The sequence below is a fragment of the Mustelus asterias genome, chromosome 20 (genome assembly GCF_964213995.1).
Source record: "Mustelus asterias chromosome 20, sMusAst1.hap1.1, whole genome shotgun sequence".
NCBI classification, from domain to species: domain Eukaryota; kingdom Metazoa; phylum Chordata; class Chondrichthyes; order Carcharhiniformes; family Triakidae; genus Mustelus; species Mustelus asterias.
This window is the reverse complement of record NC_135820.1, coordinates 81,327,211-81,349,337: the sequence shown is the minus strand read 5'-3', so window position 1 is coordinate 81,349,337 and position 22,127 is coordinate 81,327,211. Positions and strand designations below refer to the sequence as shown.

At 43.0% G+C, this 22,127-nt stretch overlaps 1 protein-coding gene across 4 annotated transcripts in view; it reads right to left on the bottom strand.

The window, feature by feature from the left end:
* rbl1 (retinoblastoma-like 1 (p107)) overlaps nt 1-22,127 on the bottom strand; it is a 65,800-nt gene that overhangs the window by 5,706 nt on the left and 37,967 nt on the right. For 2 of the 4 annotated variants that reach the window (XM_078236974.1, XM_078236975.1), the window contains exons 14-21: nt 20,102-20,237; nt 17,703-17,969; nt 17,334-17,545; nt 14,614-14,790; nt 9,878-9,949; nt 9,376-9,469; nt 8,020-8,228; nt 3,131-3,295 (exon numbers count right to left, since the gene is read on the bottom strand). In XM_078236974.1, the coding sequence (XP_078093100.1) occupies nt 3,131-3,295; nt 8,020-8,228; nt 9,376-9,469; nt 9,878-9,949; nt 14,614-14,790; nt 17,334-17,545; nt 17,703-17,969; nt 20,102-20,237 (1,332 nt within the window). The remainder of the gene's footprint in view (nt 1-3,130; nt 3,296-8,019; nt 8,229-9,375; nt 9,470-9,877; nt 9,950-14,613; nt 14,791-17,333; nt 17,546-17,702; nt 17,970-20,101; nt 20,238-22,127) is intronic. The other 2 variants (XM_078236976.1, XM_078236977.1) reach the window with 1 other exon arrangement.

The following is a 22,127-nucleotide window of genomic DNA, read 5'->3' as shown; positions in this document are numbered from 1 at the left end:
TTTGCCTTTATTTTCCGATTGAAGGTGTTACAGGCTAATAGACTGGAGGAAATAGATGTTCGGAGGGAGGATGTCCTGGCAGTTTTGAATAAACTGAAGGTCGATAAGTCCCCTGGGCCTGATGAAATATGTCCTAGGATTCTTTGGGAGGCAAGGGATGAGATTGCAGAGCCTTTGGCTTTGATCTTTGGGTCCTCGCTGTCCACGGGGATGGTGCCAGAGGACTGGAGAGTGGCGAATGCTTTCCTCTGTTTAAGAAAGGGAATAGAAATGACCCTGGTAATTATAGACCGGTTAGTCTTACTTCGGTGGTTGGTAAATTGATGGAAAAGGTCCTGAGGGATGGGATTTACGACCATTTAGAAAGATGCGGATTAATCCGGGATAGTCAGCACGGATTCGTGAAGGGCAAGTCGTGCCTCACAAATTTGATTGAATTTTTTGAGGAGGTAACTAAGTGTGTTGATGAAGGTAGGGCAGTTGATGTCATATACATGGATTTTAGTAAGGCGTTTGATAAGGTCCCCCATGGTCGGCTTATGATGAAAGTGAGGAGGTATGGGATAGAGGGAAAGTTGGCCGATTGGATAGGTAACTGGCTGTCGGATCGAAGACAGAGGGTGGTGGTGGATGGAAAATTTTCGGATTGGAGGCAGGTTGCTAGCGGAGTGCCACAGGAATCAGTGCTTGGTCCTCTGCTCTTTGTGATTTTTATTAATGACTTGGAGGAGGAGGCTGAAGGGTGGATCAGTAAATTTGCTGATGACACCAAAATTGGTGGAGTAGTGGATGAGGTGGAGGGCTGTTGTAGGCTGCAAAGAGACATAGATAGGATGCAAAGCTGGGCTGAGAAATGGCAAATGGAGTTTAACCCTGATAAATGTGAGGTGATTCATTTTGGTAGGACTAATTTAAACGTGGATTACAGGGTCAAAGGTAGGGTTCTGAAGACTGTGGAGGAACAGAGAGATCTTGGGGTCCATATCCACAGATCTCTAAAGGTTGCCACTCAAGTGGATAGAGCTGTGAAGAAGGCCTATAGTGTGTTAGCTTTTATTAACAGGGGGTTGGAGTTTAAGAGCCGTGGGGTTATGCTGCAACTGTACAGGACCTTGGTGAGACCACATTTGGAATATTGCGTGCAGTTCTGGTCACCTCACTATAAGAAGGATGTGGAGGCGCTGGAAGGAGTGCAGAGGAGATTTACCAGGATGCTGCCTGGTTTGGAGGGTAGGTCTTATGAGGAAAGGTAGGGAGCTAGGGCTGTTCTCTCTGGAGCGGAGGAGGCTGAGGGGAGACTTAATAGAGGTTTATAAAATGATGAAGGGGATAGATAGAGGGAACGTTCAAAGACTATTTCCTCGGGTGGATGGAGCTATTACAAGGGGGCATAACTATAGGGTTCGTGGTGGGAGATATAGGAAGGATATCAGAGGTAGGTTCTTTACACAGAGAGTGGTTGGGGCGTGGAATGGACTGCCTGCAGGGTTGGAGGAGTCAGACACTTTAGGAACATTTAAGCGGTTATTGGATAGGCACATGGAGCACACCAGGATGATAGGGAGTGGGATAGCTTGATCTTGGTTTCAGATAAAGCTCGGCACAACATCGTGGGCCGAAGGGCCTGTTCTGTGCTGTACTGTTCTATGTTCTATTTTCTAACTGGTCAAACTTTGTGTCTCCTTGCCAGATTCAGCAATTTAATTTGAACTGAAGTTCCACAGCTAATATTTTGTTAACTCTCCAATATAGGATCACATCTCAGATATTTTTCAAGGCAAGGCGCTCAAGTTACTCCTGTCTTTTCTTACAATACTCCTCACATTGGGGATCAGGCTTGTAGCTCTTTACAGCACTTTGGGCTTCTGTGTCTTGGTGATCACAGCAGTTCCCAAAATGTACCGAATGGATTTCTATCCAGGCTGATCACCACTTCCTTGGACTTGTATTCTACGAATTTGGCTACACAGTTCAATATCCTATTAGCTCCGATGAACTCTTCTCTGAATCCCCTGCATCTTTAACATTTTTTGTTGCTATTCAGCACTATTTACCAAGTGTATGTTTTGTCAATTTGTGTAATATGTGTTTATTCACATTAAATTTCATCAGCCACTATTCTGCCACACGTATTTCATCTGTTTTTTAAAAAAGAAATGCTGAGCTACGACCTTTCATTCTTGGGACCTTCCTGGCCTGCACGGTTCAGTACAACAGTGTTCGATCCAGGTTTTTACTGATCACTAGTTACTCATGTTTCCAATAAGGCAGGGTTTCCCAAACATTTCTAGCCGTGGAATCCCTAGTGATCTCCCAAGAGCATCGGGGAATCCCAAACATTCCCATAATGTTGAGGCCTCTTTTTTTGCCATGAAATAGGGTTCAAACACAGAAATCACATGTAAACAAGTCTTTGCTAGCTATAGATAAAAGCAAAATACTGTGGTTGCTGAAATCTGAAACAGCTCTGACAAAGGGTCATTCAGACTCAAAACGTTAGTTCTATTCTCTCTCCACAGATGCAGTCAGGCCTGCTGAGATCTTCCAGCAGTTTCTGTTTCTTTGACATCTTTAGGAAGATTGGGCGGCACGGTAGCACAGTGGTTAGCACTGCTGCTTCACAGCTCCAGGGACCTGGGTTCGATTCCCGGCTTGGGTCACTGTCTGTGTGGAGTTTGCACATTCTCCTCGTGTCTGCGTGGGTTTCCTCCCACAGTCCAAAGATGTGCGGGTTAGGTTGATTGGCCGTGCTAAAATTGCACCTTAGTGTCTTGAGATGGGTAGGTTAGAGGGATTAGCGGGTAAATATGTAGGGATATGGAGGTAGGGCCTGGGTGGGATTGTGGTCGGTGTAGACTCGATGGGCCGAATGGCCTCCTTCTACATTGTAGGGTTTCTATGATTTCAGATACATTCGCCAGCTACATGGTCTCCTCACATTAGAAAGGTTTCTGAAAATGTTACTTGTAATGCTGTGTTTTAAAGAATAGAGCATTACTGCAAAGTGTAACCTGAAATATTACATAGTTAAGATGCCATAGATTTAATTTTGTTAGAAAACTGGTGTTAAACCTGCTAAACGAACCTGGAACAGAAATCACAAATGTGACAAATGTAAGCAAGAACTGACCTTTGATGGGCTCCGGTTAAATCTGTACATCATGGCTGTACGTGGCGTGAGGGAGGTGCCGTTCTTGTGAGGGGAGATATAGACTGCATGTCGCTGTGATATCCGCCGTGGAGATACAGGGTGGGATTTAACATTTGGAAAAGGAGACAGTGGCGGTGCTTCCACCTATTAAGGTAAAAGTCAAAGCTGTAGTTTGATGCTGATACACCAGAATTAAATACTATATAACCCGTTTTAAAAACCAGTTATTGATCAATCCCAAAACTGATCGTTATGAAATCATGCCCGAGTCTATTCCACACACCATGGTATATACAGGCTTCCCTTTACATTAGATTTATTTGCCCCACTAGCAGCTAAACTAGCCTTTCCCAAGCACCACCTCACTGGATACAAGGAGGTGTAATTGAATACAGCAGAGCAGAGAGTATTTTCCAACAACTTTTCCACAAGCACTGGTAACCCCATCGCACTTCTTCATAGTATTGTTACAAAAACAACAGGATACTGTAGATGACTGGGTTTTGCTGGCTTTAATAGCCTTGGCAATCATCTACATTCTCACCAGGACCCTACCAAACGTCTCATGATGAACATGGCCATGTTCGCCTTGAAGGGAAAACAAAATCATGGTAGCAAGACTGTCCAGCAGTGTGAAAAGGCAGTTCTGGGCCATCACATTGCAGGTGTGTCAGTGTTCTGCAATGTGATATCACTAACCACTATTTCATAAAAATAAATACCTTCGGTTAATTTTCTAGATTTTTTTGATAATTTTTCCAGAGGAAAGATTTGGAAAATGTTACTGTCAATTTTAAATGATACTTTTAAGGAAAAAATGGAATTTGTGACAGTCGACAGTTAAGAATAGGAGATTGAATAAATTGTAACTTACACATGGACTAGTCAAGGATAGTCAGCATGGCTTTACAGGAAGGTCATGCCTTTCCGATTTGATCGAATCCTTTGAGGAAGTGGTAAGGATGGTCAATGAGGGTAATGCAGTAGATATTGTCTACATGGATTTAAGGTAATTCACAAAGTCCCACATGGCAGACTGGTCAAAAAGTAAAAGCCCATGGGATACAGGGTAATGTGGTGAATTGGATCCAAACTTGGCTTAGTAACAGAAAACAAAAGGGTAATGGTCAATGCCTGCCCTTGCGAATGGAAAGCTGTTTCAACCTCTGCAAGACGTGCCGGATCATCGACACAGATGCCATCATCTCACGTGAGAACACCATCCACCAGGTACACGGTACATACTCTTGCAACTCGGCCAACGTTGTCTACCTGATACGCTGCAAGAAAGGATGTCCCGAGGCATGGTACATTGGGGAAACTATGCAGACACTGCGACAACGGATGAATGAACACCGCTCGACAATCACCAGGCAAGACTGTTCTCTTCCTGTTGGGGAGCACTTCAGTGGTCACGGGCATTCGGCCTCTGATATTCGGGCAAGCGTTCTCCAAGGCGGCCTTCGCGACACACGACGGCGCAGAGTCGCTGAGCAGAAACTGATAGCCAAGTTCCGCACACACGAGGACGGCCTCAACCGGGATATTGGGTTCATGTCACACTATTTGTAACCCCCTCAGTTGCCTAGAACTGCAGAGTTTCACTGGCTGTCTTGTCTGGAGACAATACACATCTTTTTAGTCTGTCTTGATGCTCTCTCCACTCACGTTGTTTTGTTCCTTAAAGACTTGATTAGTTGCAAGTATTCGCATTCCAACCATTATTCATGTAAATTGAGTTTGTGTCTTTATATGCTCTGTTTGTGAACAGAATTCCCACTCACCTGAAGAAGGGGCTTGGAGCTCCGAAAGCTTGTGTGGCTTTTGCTACCAAATAAACCTGTTGGACTTTAACCTGGTGTTGTTAAACTTATTGTGGTGTTCCGCAGGGCTTGGTGTTGGAATCCCTGCTGCTTGTTTTATATACTTATCTAACCTCCTTCTGCACTGTAGGGATTCTTTGATTCCAATTAACTCCCCTTGACATTCAATGGCATGACCATCACTGAATCCCCCACTATCAACATCCTGGGGATTACAATTGACCAGAAACTGAACTGGGCGAGCCGCACAAATACTGTGGCTACCAGAGCAGGTCAAAGATTAGGAATCCTGCAGCTCTATACTGGGACCTCTGCTGTTTGTGATATATATATAAATGATTTGGAGGAAGATGTAACTGGTGTGATCATCATAGAAATCATAGAAACCCTACAGTACAGAAAGAGGCCATTCGGCTCATTGAGTCTGCACCGACCACAAACCCACCCAGGCCCTACCCCCATATCCCTACATATTTACCCACTAATCCTTCTAACCTACGCATCTCAGGACACTAAGGGCAATTTTTAGCATGGCCAATCAACCTAACCCGCACATCTTTGGACTAAGTTTGCGGACGACACGAAGATTGCTGGAGTTGCGGATAGTGATGAACATTGTCAGAGAATACAGCAGGATATAGATAGGCTGGAACATTGGGCGGAGAAATGGCAGATGGAATTTAATCCAGATAAATGCGAAGTGATGCATTTCGGTAGATCTAATGTAAGGGGGAGCTATCCAATAAATGGCAGAACCATCAGGAGTATAGACACACAGAGGGACCTGGGTGTACAAGCCCACAGATCCTTAAAGGTGGCAGCACAGGTGGAGCGGGTGGTGAAGAAGGCATATGGCATGCTTGCCTTTATTGAACGGGGCATAGAATATAAAAGTTGGCATATGATGTTGCAGCTGTATAGAATGATGGTTAGGCCACATTTGGAATACTGCGTCCAGTTCTGGTCGCCACACTACCAGAAGGACGTGGAGGCTTTGGAGAGAGTACAGAGAAGGTTTACCAGGATGTTGCCTGGTATGGAGGGTCTTAGCTATGAGGAGAGATTGGGTAAACTGGGGTTGTTCTCCCTGGAAAGACGGAGGATGAGGAGCGACCTAATAGAGGTGTATAAAATTATGAAGGGCATAGATAGGGTGAACAGTGGGAAGCTTTTTCCCAGGTCGGAGGTGACGAACACAAGGGGTCACGGGTTCAAGGTGAGAGGGGCAAGGTTCAACACAGATGTCAGGGGGATGTATTTTACACAGAGGGTGGTGGGGGCCTGGAATGCACTGCCAAGCAAGGTGATTGAGGCGGACACGCTGGGATCGTTTAAGACTTATCTAGATAGCCACATGAACAGACTGGGAATAGAGGGATACAAAAGAATGGTCTAGTGGGCACATGAGCGGCGCAGGCTTGGCGGGCCGAAGGGCCTGTTCCTGTGCTGTATTGTTCTTTGTAAGTAACTCAGCCTACCTCCCCAAAGCCTGCCACCATCTACAAGGCACAAGTCAAGCGGGTGATGGAATACTCTCCATTTGCCTGGATGAGTGCAGCTCCAACACCACTCAAGAAGCTCGACACCATCCAGGACAAAGCAGCCCGCTTAATTACTATTCCTTCCACAAACATTCACTCCCCCCACCACCAATGCAGGGGCAGCAGTGAGAACCATCTACAAGCTACACTGCACTCATCAAGCTTCCTTAGGCAGCACCTTCCAAACCCACGGCCACTACCCATCTAGAAGGGCAAGGGCGGCCGATACTTGGGAACACCACCAACTGGAGGTTCCCCTCCAAGTCACTCACCATCCTGATTCAGAAATATATCGCAGTTCCTTTACTGGGTCAAAATCCTGGAACTTGCTCCCTAACAGCACAGTGGGTGTACCTACACCTCAGGGACTACAGCTCACCACCATCTTCTCAAGGGCAACTAGGGATGGACAATAAATGCTGCCTAATCAGCAAAGCCTGCATCCTGTAAATGGATTTTTTTAAAATCCTGTATGGGGAACCTTGCTGTGTACAAACTGGCTGCTATGTTTCCTACATTACAATTCTACAAAAATAGATCACTAGTGACAAAGCACTTTAGGTGTTATATAAATGCAAGTTTTTTCTTTACTGCATGGGCTAAGATTAGTTAACTCAGCATGCAGTAAGGATTAGAAATTCTCAATGGAAAAACTAGTCGAGCTACTAGGGAAGCTTAGCGCGCGCTTGAATCTGTGTTTATAAGTTCAGCTTCCTAGATGGCCATCTTAGATCTGAAACGGCAGTTTAAGACACCAGATCACTGGAATTGGATACAACCCTGGTTTTAGACTCTGTCCAATTTGTTGTCTACTTAAGTTAATGTTTAAAAATTCCTTCACAGAATTGTGCATAGTTGGTTAGGCCATCATTTATTGCCTATCTTTAACTGCCCTTGAGAAAGTGGTACTGAAGGATCATTGGTGAGTTGTGTCCTCAAGGCCACAATCGCTCCAACATACTGTTGGGGTTGTAAAAGCGAAGTGTAATATACTAAAGGGAGAGATCTGAACTCTATTCCACATCCAAAGTCAATAGGATGGATTTGCAGGATGGAAGACACAAAACACTTGCAAAAACCCAAAATAGGATGCGATAAAATGGAATTTAACTTCCTCAGCCACAAAAAACCATGACTCAGATAATGAGGAAATTGCAGACTGTTAGGACAGAATGTGATGGCTATTCACACTGGCAGGATTTTCCCCTCTTAGTGCAGTGAGATTTGGAGAATGAACAGAGATTTGGCTGGGCGTCAAATTTTCCAATTTCGCTGCAGTGGGAGCATGGCGTGAACAGCGGGCAAGATCGCACCCATTGTTTTTGGTAGGCAGAGCAAGTTGCTACTGTCTTGCAATATGTGCTCCTCAGAAAATCAGTTATAAAGCAATGCAGGAAATCCATTAAATAAGAATGGAATTGGACTTATGAAATCATTGAGCACATGGAGCACTTCTATACCGTAGAAATGTTGGTTAGCAGTTCAAACACTAATGCTTACTTACCCCACACTCCAGTTTTACATTGGAGTACTTCAGCGCAAACTCTTTAATCCTGTTCACATAGATACTGTTATAAAACTTAATTAGGTCACCCCGCTCTTCCTCCATAGCTACAATGTTGGACAATCTATTGGGAGACACTGAAGGGTTGCTTGCCTCACCAGGACCAAGTGTATTGTTACTTTTCGAATTAGAATCATCATCACTGGGCACTAGAAGTGGGACAAAAAATATTTAATGGTTATTCTCAAGTTTTTAAGATGGACCTCCTAAAATAATTGATCATGCCACACAGAAAATGTCTTTTCTGATTACATTATCAGTGAAAATCAAAACAGGAATGTGTCAGGAGTGTAATTATAATTAATTTTAGTGTTATTCAAGAAACAGGAAATTAGTGCTGGGAAATATAACGCTGCCATTTTCAGAGCTCTCAGATCAGAATGGTAAAGAATAAAGCACTCTTGATTCTGCAGTTCAATCATAGAACAGCACTCCTTTGAAAGGTTCAATTTCTCACACCATCCATCTATTCTCCTGGTAGAACAATATGTAGTATGAGGACATTGAAAGAGGGAGAGAACCAACATCCAGACTGTGTGCAGGTGTCTATTTATAATTAAAACGGTGTCACTTAGAGGTGAGAAGGAATGGTACATGTAGAGCTTATGTTTCTAATCTAGCACAATAACAACCTGCATTAATAAAGCCCCCTTAACATAAACATACGAATTAGAAACAGCGGGAGGCCATTCAGCCCCTCGAGCCTGCTCCACCATTTAATAAGATAATGGCTGATCTGATAGCAACCTCAAATCCGCACCCCACCCACTCCGATAACCTACCATCCCCTTGCTTAACAAGAGTCTATCCACCTCTGCCTTAAAAATATTCTAAGACACTGCTTCCACTGCCTTTTCAAGAAGAGAGTTCCAAAGACTCCTGATTTCTTGAGAATTTTTTTTGTCTCATCTTCATTTTAAATTGGTGACCCCTTATTTTTAAAACAGCGACCCCTTATTCTAGATTCACCCACGGTGGAAATATCCACTCCACATCCACCCTATCTCGTCTCCTCAGGATCTTCTATGTTTTAAAATGAGAAAAGGGGTTTTCACAAAGTTGTAGAATCACAGGTGGTCATCTTTTGCCCTATGTGTCTGTGCTGATCGGAAAGATGGGATTTAAGGAAGATTTTGAGAGAGAAGTGGGGAGATTTAGGGAGAGAATTCAAACATGATAAATAGAAATCAGTCTTGTTGAAACAGAACTTTCTTTCTCTTCCGCAACACATTATCCATGTTAATCTGAATCAGTTGCTAAGCATATTGGAATTCTCAGTAGTGCAATACGACTCACCCTCTTCTTCCATGTTTACATCTTCCCCCATGTGCTCATCAATACCAGTCATCCTCAACTTTCGCCCTCCTTTAAGAAGTACACTTCTGTACACCTGAATAAAATAATTCAAAATAATTACACAAAGTAGAAGTTTGTGTGTTCTCCCCATGACTGAATGGCTTTCCTCAGGGTGCTCCAGTTTCCTCCCACAGTCCAAAGATGTGCAGGTTAGGTGGATTTCCCATACTAAATTGCCCTTCGTGTCCAAAGGTGTGTAGGTTATGGGGATTAGCCATGGTAAACGCGTGGGACTGCAGGGATCGGTTGGGGAAGATGTTCTTTCAGGGAGTCAGTGCAGATGCGACAGGCCGAATGGCCTCCTTTGCACTGTAGGGATTCTATGGTTCTAAGCTGCTTGCAGGAAATGAGCTAGTGACACTTCTTTATATATTCTTGTCAAAAGGACAAAACAACCAAGCATGAAGAAGGAATAACATCGATTTAAGGAATGGAAACTCACATGGCTGTTGGCTTGGGGTTGGCTTCTGTAACATTTCATTATATCAGTGAAAGACCTGTCCTCCTTAGTAACCTGTAAAGACAGTATTAGTGATAACATGAAAACAGCCAACCAATTTCCTGGGGCATTGCGAACAGAGGATGCTTAAAAAAATGCAATGTGCATCCTGGAATTCCCTCACCCCACTCTGCAATTCTTTCTTCCCATTCTCTGCTTTCAGTTTGTATTCCACTGTCACAAGGCCACTTTCTTTGCCTGTCATATTTTCTCACGCTCCCATATTTTTCTGTTGATCATCTGCTCTCTCATGTTCAGTACCAGCAATGGCCACCAGCACAACTTAACGATGGTGGGGTATACTGGTTATGATGCTGTTGGACCAGTAATGGAGATAATGGACTAATAATCCTAATTGTATTTAGTTTTGAAAAAGGTGGAAATCAAAAGCTGGCATCCATAAATTACTATGAAGTTGATAGATTGTTATAAAAGCCAACTGGTTCACTAATGTCTTTTAAGGATGGAAACTTTCTGTTCTTTTCAGGTCTGAGTCGTATGTGAATCCAGTTTGGCACCATGTGGCTACTTCTGACGTCCCAAAAGACAAGCCTCAGAGTGGGTGCAGGGACAGGAAACGGTCCCAGTTCAATTAAAAGGAAAGGAGCAGTGAAACAGGAAAAGGGTGGATAGGAGACTTTAAGCGACGGTGGCTTAGGAGAAGCACTGAAGATCCAAGGTTGGTGACTCAGCGCTGCGGGCCTTTGGGGTGTGGGGGTGTGGTGGTGGTGGTTGAGGGCTAAGGTATCCCTATGGATCAGTAGTGTTCTTCTTGTCCCAGCTCAGGATCTTAAGTCGTGCTTGTGAGTTTGTGCTCGAGTGCTTGGGAATCCAGGGAAATGGAATCCCAGGAGATGAGAATGAGACTGAAATCCTGCAAAATGAGCTGTTGTTGATGTTGTTTGAGTTGGAGTGACTTTTGGTGAGCATTCCAATTGAGAAAGGCGGAGTTTCAGTGAGCTTGGCCAATACAGACATCAGGGTGAGTTGTTGAAAAATGGAATCTATTTTGGTCGCTTTTGGCATTTATAGCGCAGCATGGTGTGCTTGACCACAGTTTTTCCATTAAATTATATGTAGTTCATATTAACGCTGAAAGTTAAGAGTGTAAGAAAGACAATGTAAATTGTTTCATCTTTTTGATCTTGTATAGTAAATTCTATTTTTCTGATCACAACCTGTGGATTCTTGTAGTTTTATTCACTGAGCAAGTGTCTTTGTATCTCAAACTGTCTTCATGAAACAAAATGGTATCATCTCCCATCAGATCGTACCAAAATCACAGATGTGTGGCCTATGATCATAACACGTTATTACCTCAGGAATAAGTGTTTTCCTTTGAGCTTTGTATTCCAATATTTTCAGATTGTTCCAAGTTTCAATGAAATTATTCACATCTACATGCTAAACTTTTTTTGCTTCATTTTCTCCCTCACTGTGGTACAGTTTCTTGAGGCCCCACTAGTACCACTATTGATATCTAAAGTTCGATGCTGACTGATGATAGATCATCTGAATACAGACAGCAAAGAAAAACTTGTTTCTGTGTGTAACTACTGCCCATGCATTGACAATTTACTGGGAATCAAATTTGCTGTGATCAGGGCTTGAGCCTTGGTTAACAACCCCTTTAGTAACCCAGGGAAGCTGCATACTTTCCCAAAAGCTATTAAGTGCCTAATGATGATGACCATGAAACCACTGTCAATTGTCGGAAAAAAACGTCTAGTTCACTAATGTTCTTTAGGGAAGGAAATCTGCCATCCTTACCCAGTCTGGCCCACATGTGGCTCCAGATCCACAGCAATGTGGTTGACTCTTAAATGCCCTCTGGAATGGCCTGGCTAGTCACTCAATTCAAGGACAATCAGGGATGAGCAATAAATGCTGTCTGGCTTAGCCAGCGATGTCTACATCACCGCGAATAATTTAAAAAAAGAAATGCATAATTCAACTGATTGGGAGCACAGCACAAGTAATTCCTGGGATAAGGAGTACTACCTGTAGTGAGTAGAGAAATTGGGAGGGGGAGGCGGGTGTGGTGGTAAATGTGAACTCTGAGGTCTGGAAACCCCAGCCGTTTCAGGGCAGGTACGTAATATGCTCACAAGTGGGCAGTCATTTTCTATAGGCAGATATATATCAATAAATTTTCCTCATTTGCATCTTTAGTAAAGTGGGACAGAAGGACATTGATGGGTTAGCATAAAAAAGCTTGAAAATTAGAAGACTGATCACATAACCCAATTATCTGCAGAACTATCAATTAGATTGCTAAAACTGCCAAAAAAGGACAACCATATTTAAAACATATTTCTGAGATTGATCTTCAACCTTGTAAGCCCACTAATTCTGTAGACGCCGAGACTCAGGGGTGATCAACAGAGCAGGTGCTTATACAACAGCAGTGGGAAAAGTGTGAATACCTGTCAGGGTTTCCACAGGCTGTTCGCTCTCTTGCGTGCATGATTGAGGACACCATCCATCCCATCTTTCTGGTTTATGAGCAATGGTTTCCTCCGCTGAGAATGGCAAGCTTCATGGAGAACCACATGCAGCAGTCACTGAGTACATGCAGGAGGTGCACATCGCACTCCAAAGTATTGTGTAAACCTTGAGCAGTGTTGCGTACAACCTCGAGATCATGACCACATTTGAGGACATGGAAATGGAGCCCATGAAAGGGGTGCCAGTGACTGAAGTGCAAGGATGGATGATGAACATGGACTGGGCTCTTCACAAAGCCGGTGACATTATGATGGCATGCCATTGCACATCACTAGGGCAAGCACAGGAGGAGACTGGCTCTAGTCCAGTGGCAGAATGGGAGCTTCAACAGTTCAACTTCTCTTTGCTGTGCTATGTTGGGCAGAGCACAGCAGACCACCATGAAATGAGGCCCATGAGGGTGGATTTGGACGGCTTCCCCGAGAGCAATCTAAACACCTAAAGCTCATTTTCAGTAATCCAACTGTCAGCCTTGTAGTATGAATCACCTGCCTCAGCATTGAAATGAGCAGCCAAGTTCTCAGTGGATACTTACGCCCCAGGATCCTTCCACAAAGGCTTTCTGGTGCACTGAACAATTGAAACATCTGGGACTAAGAATGAAAGAGTCACGCTAACTACCCAGGAACTTAGCTGGATCCTTTTTGCGGCGGTCGCAATGATCTGCACATTGAGGGAATGGAATATCTTCTTGTTGACAAAGGGACCTCTCTGCTGTAAAGGTGCCTCGATGGGCATGTGTGCAGCACATGACCCCTCCCCACAAAGACAATGGCCCCCTTGGCCTGAATTGTATTATTGGTCTTGAATACAGCAGACTGCAGCAGATTGTGAGATCCTGAGAATAATCACAACTGATCCTTAGAAGGACTCTGTAGTGAAAATGGTCACCATCACCACCAGAGGCAATGGGTGCCCACCACATCCCAGTGACCTCAACTCCTCCTTTAGCATGTCACATGGGTTAGCGACCACCTGTCTTGACAGATGATGTCTTCAGAGATATTGATGCTCCAAAAGCTCTAAACTGAGCTGTTGTTGTAGATTTTGTTTGCTGGGTATTATCATCTTGGAACATTTGTCTGCCTTAATGCACCCTTCACGTGCACATTCCAGCACAACACCATTCTGCTCACACACCTCTGCCCACTTCAGCTCGTTGCCATGTGGCTGCTGAAGTTCCTCACTCAATCTCTTGATTGGAGGAGCCAATCTCTTGAGTGCAGGCCACCAAATTCCCTCTGCAGACTTCAACCCTTAAAGGTTTGTCAACCCCTTTTCCATGCCATCCCTCACTGGAAGGGTTCTTGCTTTGAGAAGAAAGCTTCTAGTTGCTGGCTTCCACAGCAGTTCTTCTTTAATTGGAAACCATGAGCTTTACACTTCTCTACACTTCTTACTGGTTATCAATTAGAGGCAGCAATCACCTCTGGTGAGCTGCTAAGCCTTTTACAAAATTGCAGCTGCTGTACTAGCATCATCATTAATGGCTCCCTTAACAACTTCAACTGCCAGCCAGCGGGCTACCATTCCTGCTCCCCGGACAGTCTTGGGAAATTTGACCAGTGCTTAGCAGTCTACTGGCAGCAGACCTGACAATTTCTCTCACTATTTTCCCAGATCCCCCTCACCAATCCAACGTCCAAGGGGTTGGAAAAATTCAGCCCTTTGTCTCTGACTCACTGGTACAACCTCACGTTGAAAATTTGTCCCAGATCTTTCTAAGATAACTAATCAAAAGCCATTCCACCATGTCATCATGAAGTTTTGAAAGAAACCCAAGTATTAAACAACAAGATTCAAAGAAGTGTTTTGGTGCACTTCATTTCATTTTTAAATTGACACCTTTTTTAAAAAATAGAATCAGCTAGCGAATGAAATAGTACAGCCGAAGGCAAATATAAGCTTTGTCTGGATAGCGCAAGAAACAATATTTTTCACTGTATACTAATACATGTGACAATAATAAATCAAATCAAAAACATAACAGGATGGATGGCTGACCAACTAGTCTATGGTGACTGCATGGAACAAATCACTTGAGTACCAATAGCCAAGTCAAATATTTTTCAAAGCCTCAGATAAACTCCAGCAATATTGGTTCAACTATTGATTAGTTCAACATTTCAGCAAGAGGAGAGCTATACAAGTTGGAGAGGCAAATACTGTACCTTTGCCATTATGTAGACAGCACAGAGGAGGAGTTGATCAAGGTGTCTGTCTGCCATCAAATCTGTGCAATGCACCAAAGAATACTCAAAGCAAGTCCAGATCTTCCTACGAAGTTCTGCAGACACATCCAGTTTTAGGCACAAGTCACGCAGACGGACACTGGCCAGATGGTATACCTGGAAGGAAAACATGCTTATATTTCTATACATTAGAAAAATGAGAAACAAAAGAAGAGAAACAGAAAAATCCGTCCCTGCAAAAACAATACTGACATGAAGGCTGTCAGTCAGGAAGATTGTAAAACACTTTAGAAAGCAATTTTTAGTATTCCAGCATACACTGCACTCTGGGGTAGAGAATTCCATGGATTTCTGACCCTTTGAGCAAAATAATTCCTCCTCATTTCTGTTTTAAATCTGTCACCCATTACCCTAAAACTATGACCTCTTGTTCTAGAATGTCCAACAATTTAGCTCAGTAAGATTCAAACCAAAATGCATGTTGTTTTAATTTGTTTTGTCCATTAAGAAATAATTCCAAAAATGATACAAATATTTACTCTAAAACATGTGCCAGATGTCTTTTCGGGATATGTACGCTCACATTATTATTTGGACTTGAGGTGTTGAGCAATTACTTCCTGAGATTCAAATGTACATATACAACCAAATTATGTTGCAAATATAGTTTAAATTCATCAAGATACTGACACATTCTGAACAATATCTCAGTAAGTGACTGCCAATTCTGCATGCAGCAGTATTAGCCTGGTTAATAGAATCAATTAACCTCCTGCTCCATTCTCCAATGGGTGGCCAGGCATATTTGTGTCTTATGAAATGGTAAAATGTTGGCAGAACATAGTTGATCTGTCAGCATCTGAAAATAGAAAGAACGGGCTAAAGTAGGACAGTACTGCACACTAGGGTTCTAATTTTGTGATCCTGCAATCCCGGTGGGGTTGCTGACTCAAAAGCAGAGTGGCTAAGAGATGGGGGCTGTGACACTGAAGCCATAATTTTCTGACCCACTCTCCAGCCAGACTTACTGTTTCGAGCCAGAAGTCAAGGAATTAACTTGTGTGTGTGTCAGCTTGGTTCAGTGGTAGCATTGTGGCTCAGGAATCATAAGGTTCAAATTCCAATGAGAAACATCCACTCTACGTCTAGCCTGTCAATCCCCTTAAACATCTTATAAACCTCAATTGGATCTCCTCTCATCTCTCTGAGTATAGCACTAAACTGCTCAACCTCCCTCCATAAGATAAGTCCTTCAGCCCTAGAATCAATCCAGTGAACCTTCTCTAATGCATTTACATCCTTTCTCAAGTGAGGGCACCCAAACTGTGTGCAGTATTCCAGATGCGCTGACACCGATGCCCTATACAGTTGCAACAGAACTTCCCTACTTTTGTATTCTATTCCATTAGCAGTAAATGTCAAAATTCGATTCGTCTTCCCTATTACCTGCTGCATTTGCATACTAACTTTCTGCAATTTGTGCACAAAGACACCCAGATGTTTTTGCATCAAAGCATTTTGAAGTTGCCTTTTTATTCCTCTAACCAATATGGATAACCTCACACTTACCCATGTTAAATTCCACCTGCCAAATTTTGGCCCACTCACCTAACCTATCCATATCCTTTTGTAAATTTCTCATTTCCTCATTTCAACTCGTTTTCCACCTATTTTAGTGTCATCTGCAAATGTGGCTATAGTACATTCTATCCCTGCATTCCAGTCATTAATATAAATTGTAAATAGTTGGGGCCCAAGGACTGAACCCTGTGGCACCCGACTAGTTGTAGCTTGCCAACCAGAAAAGACCCATTTATCGCCACTCTTTGCTTTCTGTTAGTTAGCCAATCCTCTATGCAAGCTAATATATTATTCCCAACACCATGGGATCTTACCTTGTGTATTAACTTTTTGTGTGGCATCTTATCAAATTATAGAATCCCTAAAATGCAGGAGGCGGCGATTCAGCCCATTGAGCCTGCACCGACAACAATTCCACCCAGGCCCTATCCCCATAACCGCACGTATTTACCCTTCTGAAGTCCAGATACATTACATCTACAGGACTCCCATTATCCACTTTGCCTGCCACATCTTCAAAGAACTCTAACAAATTAGTCAATTTATCAAAAGGTCATATTGACATGATAATGACTGCTCCTGGTCTCGTACACCCTTATGGCAATGAAGTACCCTGACATTGAACTCTCCAACAGACCCATGGAAAGCGTATTCCAGAAACCCCCTGGTGGTTAACAACAACTTGCACTCATATAGCACTGTTAATGCATAAAACGCTCCAATGCAATATAGAGAAGTATTTGGACACGACAATAATTTGTACAGTGCAACCTTGCATTTTGAGATAGAGTTGCTGTGGGGGTAGGAGGTGGGCGGAGATGGCGAAGTCAGTAAGCTGAAGACTGTAAAGGTACATAAACAGTTCTTCAATACACACCCAATGGCTCTCTGGACCTCAGCTGCACTTTCTTCCACCCGCATCTGCCATCACAGGATTACCCTGGGTGCAAGCCCGTGGTACAGGAGCATCCAGGCACAAATAATGGTTTAGGACCAGAAATTCAGGAGCACCTAGGCAGATTCATGCTCCAATCCAGTGCTGGTGATCTAGAAGCCCACTTATCTAGAATCCCATCAGTACGGTAAATAGCATTGGATTCGAGTGCTTGGAAACTCACCTTTCTGAAGAATAATGCCAGTGAGCCAGTCTTCTTTGGTTTATTGACCGGAGATTCCTGCATTGCTCCAATTCCCATTCGTTTGGGAGAAGAGTTGAGTAAAGTCTGGGCAGAGAGGGGGACTTGAACAGTTTCTTCTACAACTTGTGCTTGCTGGGATACATTCACCTGGACTGGGATAAAGGTGATCCCCACAGTCTCATTTGTAATACCTGAAAAATAAACATTAAACAAAATTCCACTTCAATAGCAGGGTCACTGAGGAAGCTTCCATTATAAACAGAATAATTTGAAATGGTGCACCCAAGTGCCTGATAGTGTGCTCAAAATTATCCTTCAATGAGAAAAAATGCAGATACACAAACTAACCTTGCACAGGTATAGTTAGCATTTGACCGTTGGTTGCTGTTGGTATGGTTACTACAGTCTGCCCAGGAGAGAGGGTAATGTTTTCATTGGCTATACTTTGAATAATCCTCAGCCCAGCTGACTGAGTGACATTGATCTTATTCTGTGCAATATTCACATGAGTATCCATTGAATTGTCATCGCCAAAGAGTCTTCTTTTAGCACTTCCCGCAGAGGGAGAGGTGAACCGATCGTGGACAGATAGCGGTGATGCCGGAGGAGGAATATCTGTAAGAATTTGAATTGGCAAATAATAAGCAACGATAATCATCAAACCAATAATGTCTTCCCAGCCCCTCCCAAGGTCACATGTCAGACCTCAGTTCTGCCTATAGATGCTTGCAGTTGTTTGGCTCGCTTTAAAAAAAAAGAGATGCTTCTAATATTGCACTGAGGAGACTTAGGTGTACACAGACAAGGAACATAAAATTCATACACAAGCACAGCAAGCAATTAGGAAGGCAAATGGTATGTTGGCCTTTACTGCAAGGGCTTTGGAGTAGAAGAATAAGGAATTTTTGCTACAATTGCAGAGGTTCGTGGCAAGACCACACCTGTAGTACTATATGCAGTTCTGGTGGCTCAATTTAGGGAATTGCATTAACTGTATTGGGGACAGTACAGCAAAAGTTCACTAGATTGATCCATGGATAAGAGGGCGGTCCAATGATGAGAGGCATAGTAAATTGGGCTTATAATCTTTGGAGTTTAGAAGAATGAGAGGGGATCTCATTGAAACATAATACATCATAGGAACAGGAGTAGACCATTCGGCCTGTTGAACTTGCTCCGCCATTCAACACAATCATGGCTGATCTTGGGCTTCAACTCAACTTTCTTACCTGATCCTCATATCTCTTAATTCCCTGAAAAACCAAAAATCTGTCTACCCCATCCTTAAATGTATTCAACGATGAAGCATCCATAACACTGTGGTAGAGAATTCCGAAGATTCATAGCCTTATAGGTGAAGTAATTTCTCCTCACCTCAGTTCTAAATGTAGCTAGATTTGCCAGGTTCCAGTGGATGTGTATATGAGATGGAGTGCTGCTAGGAGGCAGGAACAGGACTGTCCCCCTGAAACTGGTCCTGAAATGCAAAACTCCTTAACAAAGCTAAGAATAACCTGCACCATACTGTCAATGCACAAGGTAAATATTCTTCACTGAGAAACCGCTTTAAACTGAGGTTTGATTAAATATTTGTGGCTTGTGTAATTTTTTTCTTTTAGCTTGAGAAGTTAAAACCTTTGGTAACCAACAATAATGACTGTCCGATGCTTGCACCTCTAAAAAGTATATTTTTTAATCATGACATTTAAAGTTACATCAATAATTTAGAAGCAGCTGCAAGGCTAACCATTATAGGTCAAAAGGCAATAAATGCAGCTGCTACCTGCCTACCATTTGCAACCACAAATCAGATGGAATCTAGTTATACTCCATTAAACTCATTAACAAAATATGTTGATTAAGCATCTGAACCTACAACACCAACAACTTACATTCGTACTCCACATTTAACAGGACGAAAACATCCTAAGATACTTCAAAGGTGCAAAGAAAAATGATGGTAGAGTGAAAAAAGATGCCAGCTGGAATGAACAAAAGCTGGTTCAGAAAGGCCTTAATGGAGGAGATTTAAACCAAGAGGCAGAGAAATATACAAAGGGAATTGAAGAACATGGGGCCAAGGCACCTAAAACCATGGCCCCCCCAGTGGTGAGATAAAGAGAGAGGGAGTACACAAGGGACCTGCCAAGAACAGATCTCAGACAAGTAGTCTGACAGCAGGGTGGATGGATAACCCTGTGTGGTGGTGAAGAGGTACAGCCAGATGTCATTAGTTTACATATGGAATCTGACCCCTATGGATGCTGTCATCAATTTAGCTGAGGAAGAGGAACCAACCAAGGATAGATTCCCCCGGGTCTCCTGGAATGATGAGGCAAAGGTTGGAAAGAAGCCACTGAACAAAGAAAATTACAGCACAAGAACAGGCCCTCTAAGCCTGCACCGATCATGCTGTCCAACTGAACTAAAACCCCCTGGTCGAGATGTTGTGGCAACAATCTGATGGGCTAAAGCAGACACGAGCAAAGCCACTGAGCTGAAAAATAGAGGAGATGCACTGATAGAGGATGGTGTGATCAACCATGTCAAAGACTGCAGGGTCATCACAAACAATGGTTGAAATGGGTATGAATCTGGAAAGAGAGACGATCTTCAATGACTTGGGACGGGAAAGAGAGGCTGACGGTAGATATTGGTTTTCATGTTAGATGGGTTGAGCATGTTTTTACTTGAGCTAGAACTAATGACAGCAGTTTTGAAAGATAGTGCCTGAGGTGCAAACTTACCACGTTTGTTACTGAACGTCCCAGCAATGTCTGTCCGGACTTCCTTTACCCGAGGGTGTATTATAGGAGACATCGGCATCATTGGCAGGTAGGTGGGACCTCCATTACCAGTTTCAAAATTGGAAGGAAAGGTCACCTGCAAACATAATTATTGATTTTATTTGTGTCACAAGTAGGTTAACATTAATATTGCAATGAAGTTACCGTGAAAATCCCCTAGTCGCCACATTCAAGCGCCTGTCCGGGTACACTGAGGGAGAATTTAGCACGGCCATTGCACCTAACCAGCATGTCTTTTGGACTGTGGAAGGAAACTGGAGCACCCAGAGGAAACCCACACAGACACGGGGAGAATGTGCAAACTCCACACAGACAGTGACCTGGCACTGTGAGGCAGCAGTGCTGACCACTGTGCCACCATGACGCTAATTAGTTTAAGGATTCCTCCTGATAACCAATAATTATTAAATGAAATAATGCATTTCCACTCTGTTATAATTGCAACATAATTCAAAACTCTGAACAGGGAGAAAGGAGGGAGAAACAAATGACAACAGTGTAAGAGGCAAAAGTGGAAGGCATGAAACAAGGGAAAAAACAAATGGGGCCATTATACAAAAGATAGGAAGACACAAGTCGAAAGGCTTTTTGTCTTAATGCACAGAGCATTCGCAATAAAGTAGATAAATTACCTACACAAATATATACTACAAGCTATGATATAGTTGCAATTATAGACGTGGTTGCAGAGTTACCAAGGATGGGAACAGAACATCCAGGAGTATCCACTATTTAGGAAGGGAAAGAAGGTGGGTAGCATTGTTATCAAATAGGAAATCAATGCAACAGTGAGGAAGGATATTGGCTCAGAAAATCATGATGTGGAAGCTGTATAGGTGGAGAAAAGAAACACCAAAGGGGAAAATATGTTGTTGGGGCTTGTTTTTAGGGCCCCAAACACTAGTGATGTAAGAGACAAGAAATCAGAGATGCTTGCACAACTGCAATCATGGGTGATTTTAATTTACACACAGATTGGACAAACTAAATTATCAATGGTATAATGGAAGAGTTGTTAAGTGTGTACATGATGATTTTTTGGACCAATACATTGAGCAAGAAACCAGAGAAGAAGCTATTCTAGTCCGGGTACTGTGCAATGTGAAAGGATTAATTAACAATCTTGTGTGGATTCCTAGGGGGAAGAATGACAATAATATAATAACATTCTTCATTTAGATGGAGAGTGAAGTGGTCGAATCCAAAACTAGGGTCCTGAACCTAAAGGGAGGTATGAGGCATGAATTGGGGAATCTTACTAAAGGGGTTGATGGTGGGTAGGCAATAGATCACACATTTAAGGAAAATGTGCATGAATTACAATAATTATTCATTCCTGTCTGGCACAAAAATAAGACGAAAGGTGGCTCAACCATGGATTACAAAAGAAATTAGGGATAATATTAAATTCAAAGAGGTGACATATAAAATTGCCAGAAAAGGCTGGACAATGGGAGGAGACCTTGATCAACTTCACAGTCACCCATAATTAATACTAAAGTTAGATGCTTTATCTATTAGGCTGTGTCACTGAGTCATAGTAGCACAGAAAGAAGCCATTTGGGCCATCTGTAGAACAATCCAGTCAGTCCCATTCACTCGCTCTACACCTTTGGTCCTATTTTCCTCAAATGTGCATCTCATTTTCTTTTGAATTCATTGATCACCTCTGGCTCCACTGATCTTGTCGGTAGCGAGCTCCAGGTCATTACATTTGCTGTGTAAGAAATACTTCCTCCATCTAGTACGTCCTCTTTGCTTCTCTGCATTGAACTCCATCTGTCATGCCCCTGCCTATCTTACTATCCCATCTGCCATCTGAAGCTTATTACTAACCTCATCGCTAACGAGCATTTTGTCAAGTTTTGTATCATCGACAAAATAATGATACTCCTTACATAGAGTCACAGAGCAATACAGCATGGAAACAGGTCCTTCAGCCCAACCGGTCCTTGCCGACCATGCT